Raw genomic sequence first — 14,168 nt, forward strand, 5'->3', positions numbered from 1 at the left:
ATTCGTTTCACGTGGGTTCGTTTTATGCAAATGAAGATCGTGTAGATAGACTCCTTCAGTACAAAATACAAACATTTAAGAGGAAAGCGCTGGTATAAGTTAAGTTTTAGAAATACATATTTATTTCACATAACTTAACGAAAAATAATAATAATGACATCTCAGAAAACAAAATCAAATTTTAATCGGCGTCACTATCGCTGTTGTATGTACATGTCCAATGTGAATAGTAAAAAGCAAATGTTTCCAATCATTTTAAGGAAGGTCGTAATGACACAGGTGTGTCTACTTGGTGAAAAAATGTTCGGTTAACGAGGACGTATTATTAGAGACGCAAAACTGTTGAATATTTATTTGCTAGACTAAATACAACAGAGTTTCAAACTAACTGTATATTTATTAGTATGTATTTTAAGAAGGTGATTTACAAAACAAGAACGCTGTTCGTTGCTTGAACGTTTATTGCGAACTGCCGAACGACACAGAAAAAAAGACGCTCAGCGCGTGCAATAAAAATGGCTGTCCTTCTCAGGAAAACTGACTTCTGCGATAGAGGGGACTGCACCAACGGATGCCTTCTCACCATTAAAAATATATTCAATGCTCACTCTCATCAAAAACATAAATAATGTAGTTGAATTGACGAAAGTTCTAAGGACACATCGAAAAAACCTATAATACGACGAAGAGTCACAGCCTATCTAAAGCCTTTTTCAAATTTCGATGCATTCCTGTACCGACAGGGACTTCTTCATTATTTGTAGCCGCGATTTCATATTCATTACTTTCAGAAGAATAGGTTACGGCTTCTCGTAAAGCTATTTACCTTTTTCGTCCCGAATGGTACACATAGCTACCACGAATATTTTTAATTACTAGAGACCTAGAAAATGCCTTAAAAATAAAGGAAAATTGTACTGAGGCAGAATCGAAATCGGAAATGTCGGATGGTATGAAATCTGACAGAAGTTCGTAGCTGAATTAAACTTTATTGCCAAGATGATGGGTACAACCCGCGTAGCTCGCGTGACCGTTCTCGGCGAATACTCTATTAGTCCTTCCTTACAAACTAACCGTTCGCTCGCTGACACATCCCTACCAAAATCATTCTTTCGTCATTCTCACAGTTCACTTTCACTCTAAACCTAGGGTGGCCAACCTTTTGTATGCCATACGCCAATTTCTTTCACAGACAAATTAAAATGCGCCATATAACTTGAGCATCCCTTCGACCTTTTTACGTTTACGGTTGAGATAGAAAAATATAGATAGGGGTAAGATCTGCTTCGCTTAGGGGAGGAAAAGGAATAACCCAATTTGGCAATTAAATTAATTAATTTACGCGAGTTCAAAAGACACGTTTATTGAAGCACTTGAAGGGAGGAAATACCTTTAGACGGATGAAAACGAGCTTATCTTTATGCAGTTTTTTGAAAAGGAAAGGATTGTTTTACATTTTTGAAACTTTGGTTATCCTTTATTATATCCTTTCTTTATTACAACGTATTTTTTGTTTTTCAAAATATTTAAAAATGGCGGAGTTATGTCCCTGTTTTTCGGGAAGGTTGTGTTGCGTCTTATTAAATAGTGGAAGCTCTAGCTTTGGCTACATTGATCTGAAACAAACCAGCAAGACATATTTCGATAATTAACATTTACAGGTTGTAGATGAACTTACAGAAAGTGAAAAATATTGAAAATTGAAAAAATGACACGCTTTTAAACAGAAACATTGAATTTTACATGAAATTTTCGCTATATTTTGCAATAAAAAGATACTTTTATTTACAATTTATTTCATATCTCTAAGTTCATATATAAGACAATATTGTTATAGATATGTGTGCAAAATTTCAGCAAGATCGATTGAGTAGTTTTTGAGTTATTGATTCCACCGATTTCGAAAATGTAGTTTTGAGATAAACACGTTCAAAGTTTCGATAAGTGATAACTCAATACTTTCAATGACTTAGCAGCTAGTCTGCGATTCCTGCGCCATACAATATTCCTTCTGTTTCCTCATAGAGCTGATTTTCCTCCATACGTTGTTCTCTTCTTGCTTTTCGAGCCTCTTTGGTAGTTAATGAGGTGCGTCGCTCCTGTCGAATTATTCTCTGTTCGTCGATTTTGTCGGCGTATTTTTTTGCTTGTTTTCCAATTACAATATTCAAAACACTCATAGTTCTTAAAACTGAAGCATATCCTTCGTTAAATAAGCCAGCTGGCAAATATGCTGCAATTTCAATCATTTTTATTCCTGAATGCAGGTACTTTGGAGCGAAGCGCCAAACAGTTGAGTTGAAACTCTCGTTATTGTTCTGAGTGTGTCCGCCCAACCACCTCTCAAGTAGATTCTATTCAGATAAATCTTCGTAAATTAGTAGGATGTGCTACTGCGCGTCTGGATGCAGTGGTGCAGGATGTTCTATAAGGTCCAAATTTGCTCATGTAGCTAGAGCTTTCTGCCACTTGCACCAGCTGTCATTTCCTACCGGGCAGTGTTCGTGCCTTGGATTTTCTTTGGTGGAGCATAAGTGATAATACGAGGCCATTATAGGTTTCTTCATATTTTCCACACTATGAATATTTCTTCGTACGGCTAAGCCATAGTACGCGGTGAGTTTCCTGATAAGCGCATCAGTCAGCTTGCCGTTTCCACCGAGGTTTTTTGTTTTTTTAATATTTCGAAGCCGGCTGCCCATTCTTTTCTCGACGTGGCCAATGTATTCGTTCTTAGTAACTTAGAAGTTATCTCCATACGGATTTACATCCATAATTGCCTTGAAAGTTTTCGAGTCTCCATCTCCTATATAGTTACCATATTTTACTCCAAACTTTTCGTCTGATCTCGAAAACATTTCTATTATGGCATTAACTTCCATTTTAGCCGCGGAGCCTTCGTGATTTTTTCTACACTCTTCCTAATGTTCCTCGTACCACTCGAGATATTCTTGAGTATCCATTTTATTTTTCCAGAACGTACATCCTTGACAGTAATTACTTTTGACATCTAAATCAATAACTTTGCCAGAATAATAACCTATGAGCGTCGTTACTCCATATAACGATTTGAAGCCGCATTTCTTCCAAGTGCCGTCACCAGATACTTTGAAATTTAAAATTGGTCTCCCGTGTTTCTCATTTTCTTGCTTTTCTTTGTCCACGACTTTCTTAGAACAAAACTCAAACATTGATTGGGTAGCTGAGTAAATATGTTCAATAATTTTATTATATGCACTTTCACTCAAGCCGTCGCATATGTCCATAAGGTTACAAAATAAATTTAGTACTTCCCTACCAATGCCTAAAAGGCGCATAATGAATACAATTCTACGGTTTACTTCATAGCCATTATGAATAAGCGGTCCTGAATTGATATCTTTACGCCCACAGCGGCACAGAACAACAAGCTTGAAACCTAGACCCCGATTTCCACTCTCCTCAAATTTGACACTTTGTTTACACTCACGGCAGATAAGAAGAGTTGACAGTGTAGTAAAAACAGTGAAAAATTCAATAAACCTATATGCGTGCAAGGGATTCCAATGAATATCATCACTGCTGCTGCTGGAGAGTTTTTTTGCACTTGTACTCGGTTCTGTACTTCCACCTTCTTGTCGTGTAAACTGATTCCCGTGGAAACGTTTTTTACGCGGATTCGATCTTCGAGACGTTACTTCCCTATTTCCTTTCGGATAAGAACTCATTTTGAACTTCAAAAACCGTGTTTCACACGGGCAAGATTTCGGAACTACACTGACTGTTTACTTTAAAGTTTCTGGAGAAAATGCTTCTGCTTCTCCACTCTACCAGGGTTATATACCCTGTCCTAGAAAAGGACAGGAAGCAAGCCATTTTTAGCAAAAAGGCGCGAAGAAACTCCGGTAAAAGTTGGAGTCACCGGCTAGAACAATACTTTATACCTTAGTCTACGGGGGAAAACCCTAACATGTACAAGTGGTTGCCAAATGCGCGACCTGACACTGACCAGACTCGCATAAGACCCTGCAATAAAACTTTCTAAAAATACAAAATTTCAAACCTAGCAACGGCATGAAAGCGACGAATAACAAATACAAGTACAGTAGACTCCTGTATAACGCAATTAATATTTCACGAGTTGTATAAATTCGAGCTATAGGAAATCGCGCTGTATGATAATTTTTCTTGTATAACGCAAACAGTGTAAAGTAACATGTTTACAATGATTGAAATGAGGGAATTATGAAAGGCGGGTCCTCCGCTTCGAGCGCGTGAATATATACCTGCGGTGGGCTACCGCCTATGAGTCCCGATTATGGGGTATAGCATCAGAAGGGCTCCGAATTTTGCTTTAAAACTTTGGCACCATACTCTTAAGATGTTGTACTAACATCCTATAAAAAGAAAATATTGCGATTTTAAAGATCCTCTCGACGCTATCGCGCAGCGCGCAACCCGGTTCATTAATTCAAACACACTTTCGTCTTAAACTAATCACACGACGAACACGGGTCCCCAGCTTGTTGCCGTCACAGTAGCACACAGAAATCTTGGTTAAGACAATTTCTTTTTGGTATCTCAGTTTGTCGTATTCTCTTTCACTTACTGTCAGTTGCTGCGAACTTGGCACTTGTGACGTCAGGAATGGTTGTTCGGTAAGTCGGCCTACTGTCTTGTGCGGTCCCGAGAACTCCCGAATTTATGATCTCGTGTCCCAGTTCGCAAAGGAGTAGGATCACCGTATTTACAGGAGACCGCAAATATACAAACGTTATTCTCGTTTCTACGTAAAACTGGTTGTGTACAGAATTATACAGGGTGGACCGTAAAGCGAGATCTGCTTAGATTATTTTGCTGCTAGCGGTTCGACTGAAAATTTCTTAAGCTAAAGCAACATGGTTCGAGGAGCGCTTTAAGATGATTCTACCAAACTTTTTGTTAACTCTTTTTCCTTTAGAGTTATCAAGGTTATCTTCAGTTTTTTACAAGTAAACCTACAACTTTTTTACACTCATTTTTTAAGGGATACTGAGACGAATTCGACAAGCGTCATAACAAACATCTTTTCCTGAATCTAAAAAGACTGAAGAAAACTGTTAGTTGGAAGAGTTTTGAAGATTCTTAACCCCTTGAGTGGAAATTACGAGTCTCGCCCCCACGAGCTCTCCGCGCGACAATTGATTTTGTACATTATTTTACAAATCTGCCATATCGTAACCAGAATAATTTCCCTATTTTCATAAGTAAATTTAATTGAACTCGTAATACTACAATTTCCTTTGCAATAACTGTATCTATAAAATTGCAAGAAAACTAAGTATCGTAATCAGGAACATCCGAGTCGAAATAAATCGTAAGGCAAAGGGTTAAAGATTATTAAAGAGGAATCGCAAGCCAAACTGTTGTACACTTTTTGGAGCTGTTGACAGATTATTATTAGTCATTATTAACTTGATCCTTCGCGTACTGTTTGTTCATGTTTCGTTCTGCACCTTGGGACACATTCAATGATATCTACTAAAGATGACCTTGACAACTCTGGGGAAAAAGGGTTGACAGAAAATTTAGTACAATCATCTTAAAACTCTCCTTAAACCATGTTATTTTAGCTAAGAAAATTTCCGATCGAACTGCTAGCAATTGTATAATCTAAGCTGATCACGCTTCGGGGTCCACCTTGTATATCATGATATTACATAGAACAATGTGAGTGGTTTTCTGAAGAGCAAGAAGTAAAGAAATTTCAAAGCAAGAACTCCAGCGTTCTTTTTCGCGCGACTCGATTAGTGTGCGTGACCGTCTCAGCGAACCATATACCAGAACCGAAAATCCGCGTGGACAAGGCGTGTGCTATTGAATCTGACCACTCAGACGAGAGTGCCAGGTTCGCAGCAACTTACGCACAGTGGACAGGATTGGGAAAATAGGTGATATTTTGCTATAACTTTTCAACCACAGAAGTAATCGAGGTAAAATTTTCACGAAAAAATTATTATTTTTTAATGACAATCATTGTAATATATTTTATTTTTCAAATAATTTGTTAACAATATAACGATAGGGAATGAATATGGGTGTCAATTACACTGTGGAACACGATTTTTGTTTTGTAATAGCAACTAGGTGGTCCTTACAGAGTTCCTCACCCTAAATACGAATCCGAAAACCAAATTGCTGGGTTACATCCAATTTTCGAAAAAAGTAGGTTTTTGTAAAAACAGTCGAATTTTTCAGAGAAACAAGTGTTACGTGAAAACTAAAAACGATAAGCAGTTAAAATTCGCCATAAAAAATAGAGGAGAGTTGCCCGAATATGTAGCTATAAAAATTTTGAATTTTGCGTCTCATTAAATGCTGTGCGATGATGAAAGATTAAAGAAGGGTAGATGCGCGTACGTTGTACAGACTTCTGTTACATTTCTACGAAAAGTTTGTTGGCTAGCACGACTTTGCTAAGCAGCATTGGATTTTGCAGACATTTCTGAAAAGGAACCCCTCCCCCGCGGGAAGCGTGAGAACGGTTTTCTTTCGGACAGGTTAAGAAAATCTCCGTGAAGAACGCGTGCACAGAACTTTGAGGTCTGTATAGACCTGAACTCCAGTCACTTCTTATGTCTATATACAATGTTTAATTATTTTATAAATTTTCATAATAATTATGAGAAAGCTTTTCACGATCGTTCTGTTTTAAATAATTATTTATTTGTATCTCACTTCGTCGTCTTCTGCTTCATTTGCGAGCTTCGTTTACGCGAATCATCCAATGATAAAAACGGTCGAAATCGAGGCGTCAACGTTCATCGCGAGTGGCCGCGTCCTCTTGCCGCACTTGCCCCTTCAGTTCGTAGGATAGGTGAACAGATGTCTGTTCACAGTACATATCCGCGGAGCCTGTTTCGCTAAGGGCACGGTCACTCCCACGCCCAAAATAATGTGCTTACGTGCATAGCTCATTAATCAATGAGAACATCCCATTTCCAAAATAGAACAATAATAAATTTACTGAATTCAAGCGGCCAATGGGAAAATTTTTTGCTCTCGAATATTTCTGGAAGGCGTTGCAACGCTTCCACTTTTTTCTGTCAGCAAGTAGAGCCTTTAAGAAGTTATGAAATCCGTAAGCAACACGGCTCCAGAAGGTCTAGAAAGAGTTTTACATTAATAATTTTGACCCCTGTATATTTAGTCTTAGCGACTAAGGTCCCAATAAGACAAAACTCCAAATCATCAAATATACAGTCCATGGTTTTAACACGTACATCTATTCGCAATTTACGTGGAGTTTACACGTATCGTGACTGTCTTGTTTCGCAACGGAACACTATGGTCTTTCAGTTCAGACGCGATAATAGTACAGAAACTATAATTATACAATTGTTGGGATCTTCCAAAGTGGTGGGTTGCTGTTGGTATCGTATAATTATAACTTGTGCCGCTATTGTGTCAAAAGTAATTTAAAACATAACACGCTCCATGATTTGTTATTTTCGATGGTGTATCGCCGCTAATGGACGTTATTTTGAGCAATCGTAACATAAAAGAAACATAGCAACATACTATCGTAAAGTTACTCCAAACATTCATTTTTTTCGAACTTATTCCATGGTCTTAAACCTCTGACCCAATAACATTTTTAAAAAAGTGGTTATATTTACAGTTTTCTGTTTATTATACTACTTTGTCGAAAGTATTTAAATTGCGGTTGAAGTATTTTTCGTTTTTAGCTTTTCATTGCTTTGTTAAATAAGGTCTATAAGATTTCTGAGTGGAAGATAAAATCGAGGCAATTTTCCTCCACAGATTATTCATAACGTTAGTGAATCTGCCATGCAATACTAAATTGGTAGCTCTAATTAAAAAAACAAAATTATCCTCCAACTATAATCATGTTTCACAATGTGCAGAATGAACTTTTGCCTGATTGTTTTGTTTGATTTACTACAAACTTTAATATTATTTACTTGCATGTTTTCAAATATTTTAGTTGCATTTCGTATGATACTTGTAATTGTAATATGTACTAGTTGTGAATTCCTTTTTCAATATTTATCTATTTATAATTTTTTATAGTACAATATAACATGAAATGAATTCACATAATAAGTATTGACTGAAATTGCATTTTCAACGGTGTACAATTAAGTACTTTATATTAGTTAGTTGTAGATCACGAGACCTGGGTTATGAATCTGAAGGAAGCAAATTTATATGATTATCCAATGTGGCACAAACTATATAGTGCGCGACAAGCGTATCAAATGCCATCTCTTTTGCCTAGAGACTGGGACTCTTTAATAGATAAAATGAGTAACGAGCCGTCACTCTTTCATCTTTATTACAAGTAAGTATAAATTTTCTATAATAAAATTTACTCGCCTACATTCCTGTAAAGATTCTAAGAAAAAGATCTAAGAGAAAATTTTAAGCTAACAACCTTTGAAAACCTTTAGAATATTAAATTCTTGTTTGAATGCATGAATTTGATACACAATTTAAATCGTGAGAATAATAACAGATAATGATGGGTCTTCAGCATTCGAAATTCAAGGTTTATCTTATTTATTTCGATTCAAGCGATCATCAAGTTCATTCGAGTATTTTAATGTAGAAATCGCTTTATAATAATTATACTGTGAATTTTTGAATACATGTCACACAATTACTGTCATTTCATTTCATGATAAAAAAATATTACTTAATATTTTAATATTTATAATATAGATAATATTATAGATAATATTATGGTTAAATAATTGTGTAGATAATATTTTGGTTAAACTTTACTTGAAAATACTATATTTTAAAAATGTTCTAAATGTATATGCCGATAGTACTTAATAAATAAAGATCAAATTTTAAGTTTCGGATTTAGGAATTGATCGGTTTCCAAATTATGCATATGTAAAGTAAATAAACAAATATGTATATGTAATGGTATAGGTAGTTCCGATTTTCATGATCTTGTAATATGCTAAAACTGAAATTTAAAATTTACTCCTTATTCCTCTTATATAAGTATATTAAAACAGTTTTTAAAGAAATGGTGTGCAGAAGTAAAGTTTAACCAAAACAAATCAAGGTAAGTATATATATTAATTTAATTTTTCAGGAACTACTATAAAAATTCTCCTGTGAGGCCAGCGTGCAATGATGAATGTCGGAAAAGACTACTGTGTGATTTACGAAGTGGTAGAAGTCACGATCGCAAAGCATTGTGTCAGAGTCTGGAATCTAGGATTGACAGTGAAACAAGGACAGGCTGGCGTGTTTGGATTTACAATGGATTAGCATTATCGTACGTACATGATTTCTGGATTAGCCTGTATTCTAATAATACCGAAAATAACAAAACTGATGTGAATATTATATATGACTCTGTTTAAAAAGTTTTGCACCAAACTGTTATGTATAATAACATAATATGTGCCATATAAGTATGTACTCTTGTTAGCATAATTTTCTAATTAAGAAACCTGTTAGCTCAAATTACGTCTGCGTATATAACACAATTTAAAATTTCGTTATAAACACTGCAATATAAATATCTAACACCCTAATATCCTATATTGTATCTATTACTTATATTGCATAACAATCGTTTTACTTAACTGTATCATATGTAATTATATTTGAAAGTATCAGACTGATCTCTGTATTATGTCGATATATTTACAATGGAACATACCAAAGTGGCAGTCGCAAATTTTACTGCAATTTTGTTACTGAGCAGTTCTAAAAAAAATATTGAACATGTAAATATTTTCTTTATCGACCATTATTCGCATGAAAATATTAACACTAAATGTACCGGCACTTTATATGTACCTATCCCTACGATAACTAGTGAAATAATTGATTACAAAATAAAAGTAAACAACTTAGACGATAAATGTTTCTTACTGAAAACAAAAACGAAAGGATCGACATAAAATTGACAAATTTATTAATCGGGCAGAAGGAATAGTACTTTTTTTGAGATTCAACCCTGCATTAGCTGCTCTGCCGAACCCAAGTCGCGAATATTCCCCTCCTCCTTTATTAATTTTTCTTATTGCTTAACCTGCAGCTTTTCGCTGCTAGGTTTAATGTTACGTTACGCGCGGTACGTTTAGTGCTAAAAACGGTCTTTATATATAAGGATGAGAAACATCGTTAGTCGAATTATCTTACAAACAACTAGAGTTAGAAATGGTTGGACCTAAATAATTTTAAACTTCTTTTGCAACTCCGTACTATAATAATTTAAAATATCATAAAAGATTACTACCTGTTTGATCGTAGGAAATCCAAGAGAGCTATAATAATTTCTTATATAAACTGACAGGAAAATTAATTGAAATTTGACTAGAAAACCTAAATAAAGAAAATTAAGAAATATTACGTTTGTTTTAATGGGCGCGGCAATCAAGACGCGAGCAAAACATTGTATATATTTCGGACAGAGTAACACTTCACTTTTTTATGCATAATGCGTATTATTAGTTTCGTGCTCAATTTGTATTCAACTAATACGTACGCAAATCTAAACAAATAAATATTAAAATAATTCCATTTTTGAAAGTATTTAATATTACAATTTTGTACTGAAAAATTTCGATGGTGGGAGACTGAACTTATCGGTACGGTACATTGAACATTCAATAGAGGTACTACAGTCACTTTTATAGTGGATGAGAAATATTAAGTAATTAACTTATAGTCTCACCTTTGGAGGTGTTTTTATCATTTTTATGTGGATGATGGCCAATGAAGAAACAAATACGCTTGCGAAAATATTCTTACGAGGACTACTTTTTATCAAAGTTGCGACAAAATTTTATTGGACAAAACAGTTTAATAGGAGAAAAATAGCAAGAAGGTAAAAACCTTCAACAAACGCTATCTTTATGTCTTATTTAACGTTAGATGTATTAGGATGTAACATATTTAATGCGTTGAATATAATATAACATATTTTTTTATTATTACGTATAAAAATACTGTTACTTTAATATTAGTGTACTAATTGTAAGATGGTATCACTTGAATACTACTGTTACTATAATACTGCTACTCTGATACTATTATTAATAAAATAAACTATTAATTTAATTTCACTACTAACTTCGAGTATGTAAAAAAGCATCGCATTTACAAAGCTAATTACTAAACACCTTTGTAAAAAGCTACCACTGCATATTGTAATGCTTTTGTCTTTATATTAATATATCTTTATTATTATTCTTTTCTTCCTAGTTACAATTTTTTGAATTGCACATGGCAGCGATAATGCATGCTTGCAAAGTGCTATTTATGTATGAAATGATTGAATTATTATAGAGATGTTTACGTTATTTGTGTTTCAGAAATTTCCTTGTAAAGCATTCGACATCGTAATTAAGCAACAGAGTACCACTGCATGGTACTAGGATGCTTTATTTATATTACATACGGGGATTCCTCTATATAGATAGTTTAAATCGTTTTTTTTTTTTTTATTAAAAAGTTGTTTACTACACAAAATATAATAATTAGTGGCCACTGCAATATTTGTGACTTTCATTCCACATAAAGCCTATAAAATTTAGAAAAAATTAATATGGTTTTGTTTTTAAGTTACTACATAGTATTCAATGATTTTATTGTTTGATATTGTACAATAATATACAAAGTTAATTAGTAAGTTTACTAAAGTTAATTAGTCTTTTAAAAACTTCTATGTATCTAACAGTTCATGTAGAAATAAACAAGGAAACCATATACACCTTACATCTATTATCTAAGGATTTTTTCTTTAAATTATCAGAAACGTTATAAATACAAACAATGAAGAAATAATTTTGAAAAAGAATTTTTTTACTGTAACAAAGTTTTAGATACTTGATTTCATTACAACAGTTCTTGTCGTTATTTTTTATTTCATAAAAGAAATAATTTTACAATTATTAAAATTTTTATCATTCATGTTTCAATACTGCTCTGACAGTGGCTATATTATATATGAAGTCACCAAATTTAATGTTTGCAAAATCAGTTATTATAATGTATTATCAATTACAGTCAAAATTTCATACATAAATAATGTTGCAAATGAGCGCTAAGAAGATATTGTCATCAAATTGTACAATTTCTTTGTGATACAGTACAGTTCTAAAATTATTAATTTTAAATTTAATGTATATAAATAACTAAAGAAAATTAATATATGTACATAAATAACTACTCTGTATACAAGTAACAAAGAAGTAATTTATGTCGGTTGATATTTTATGCAAACAATACAAAATGCTGCGATTCTTTAAATAAAGTACAAATTCGACTATTATATTTGCCCAAATTTATTATGCTTTAATCTTAACATTTATTTTTTAGAGATACTATCATATCACGTACGATGTTAAGGTCTACAATAAGATATTCCAATATCTTCTGCGAAATCTCGAATTTTAAATCGTTTTATCGATTTTAGATATGTGAACTACAAATATTTAAAAAATGTTTGGATCTTATAGATTCCCCATTTATATCGTGTCTTTATATTGCATTCGATTTTACGATACGTCAAATTATAATAAAAGAGGATCTTTTTGTAATTAGAAATAGTGTTAAATTTTAAAAGTATTTGTTAACCTAACTAACTAGACTGTTTAAAGACTTCTGAGAGAATTTTTGGGTAGGTAGATATAAAAACAATCTTCGAAATGATTAGTAGTTTATATAATCAAGGGACTGTATTATTTGGAAATGCAAGTGTTTTGTATATCAAAAGCTTTATATTATAATTTCGTACAAATTAAAAAATATTTCATTTTCCTTTAATTCTTTATCCATGAATGTATGTTATCAGAGATATTTTGACCCCTTTTTACAATAGTGTGAACAGTTCTCAAGATCAGATTTGCTGAATATTTTGTATTACGTTTTTGTAAAACTATTAAAAATATATTTAAACTATTTCTTAAAGCGTAAATTAATTTTGTAATGAACTGTAAGAATGAACTTTGCGTTCTAATAATTACTACGAACATACTGTTATATTTGGCTTTTGAATACCAATACAAAAGAAAGTTCAAAAATTTAACAGGACTGTCAATGTCTTCTATATTTGGTTTACACCTTAGTTTCAGTATAGGGTGAACAGACGTCCTGATTTTTCGAGATTTGCCCGTATTTTTAATTCGATGTCCCGATGTTCCCCAGATTTTTGATACTATTTTAATGTCCCAATTTACAAACATTGTTTTGCCTTCACTAATTATTAAGTAATTCCATAAATAATTCGGACTTTAGTTCTACAGTTATGGCAACCATACGTGTTTTTCTTGCCTTTTTATTAATTTTCACATGTATCCTAATTTTGAATTACGTTGTGCTCACTCTATTTCAATATGGTAAATATTAAATACAAAGTTACACATACACATTATTATATCAAATGGATTGTTATTTATATAACAGTAATTATTAGTTGCTGTTAAAATCAACACCTCAAAGCACATAATACTGCACTTTCATCTGGAGGGAATATCCTACACTCAAATAATTGGTGGTGGAAAATCTAATAAGGTGGTAGCAATTTTCGATAATTTTATCTTCCTTATAGTAAGTACACAGATCTTTTTATATCTTATATTTCACAATTAATTTACGAATATAACTAGCGAATAATTTATCATTGTAATATAATACACAACTGTAGAAACTAACTCTTTTGAAAATAATTAATGACATAGGTGTATACTTTATTAGACAGTAGCTTATTTATTGGTACTGATGTTAAAAACTAATATATTTATGTTTTGAACATCAGTATCAATAACTAAACGATTGCCTAATAAAATATACATGTAACTAATATATTTATAATAATATTATTCATGGTGAATAAATCATCATTTTTAAAAGAGAATTATCAAATTTTAAAACAGTATTATTTCTTAAAAATGCATACAATAAGTTTGTAAATACAATATTTCCCCGAGATAATAACGATTTGTTGCCGAAACAATCAGTTCAATCGTGCTAACTTTTCCAATGTACCATGGAGCTAACTGACACTAAGCTAGCCTAGTTTTAGTTTTTCCGTTAACGAGAGGAATATAATAATAAACAACGGAGACGGAACGAGATAAAAGTGTTTAAGAGAAGGTATACCGAAATCATAACGTTTTTAATTGAAATTTATTTTGTATAATAAAATTAAAAAA

At 32.9% G+C, this 14,168-nt stretch overlaps 2 protein-coding genes across 7 annotated transcripts in view; one reads left to right on the forward strand and one right to left on the reverse strand.

The window, feature by feature from the left end:
• Positions 1-14,168, forward strand: part of LOC116433303 (sphingomyelin phosphodiesterase) — a 100,765-nt gene that overhangs the window by 80,714 nt on the left and 5,883 nt on the right. For 2 of the 6 annotated variants that reach the window (XM_031991376.2, XM_076370734.1), the window contains exons 9-11: positions 8,139-8,323; positions 9,092-9,277; positions 12,334-12,852. In XM_031991376.2, the coding sequence (XP_031847236.1) occupies positions 8,139-8,323; positions 9,092-9,277; positions 12,334-12,430 (468 nt within the window). In that variant the 3' untranslated portion in view covers positions 12,431-12,852. The other 4 variants (XM_031991301.2, XM_031991643.2, XM_031991558.2 and 1 more) reach the window with 4 other exon arrangements.
• Positions 2,132-3,587, reverse strand: LOC143174907 (uncharacterized). Its single transcript, XM_076370774.1, is given in 1 exon segment — positions 2,132-3,587. A coding segment is annotated over 1 exon segment (873 nt). The 5' UTR covers positions 3,318-3,587; the 3' UTR covers positions 2,132-2,444.

This window comes from Nomia melanderi, chromosome 1 (genome assembly GCF_051020985.1).
Source record: "Nomia melanderi isolate GNS246 chromosome 1, iyNomMela1, whole genome shotgun sequence".
Lineage (NCBI taxonomy): Eukaryota > Metazoa > Arthropoda > Insecta > Hymenoptera > Halictidae > Nomia > Nomia melanderi.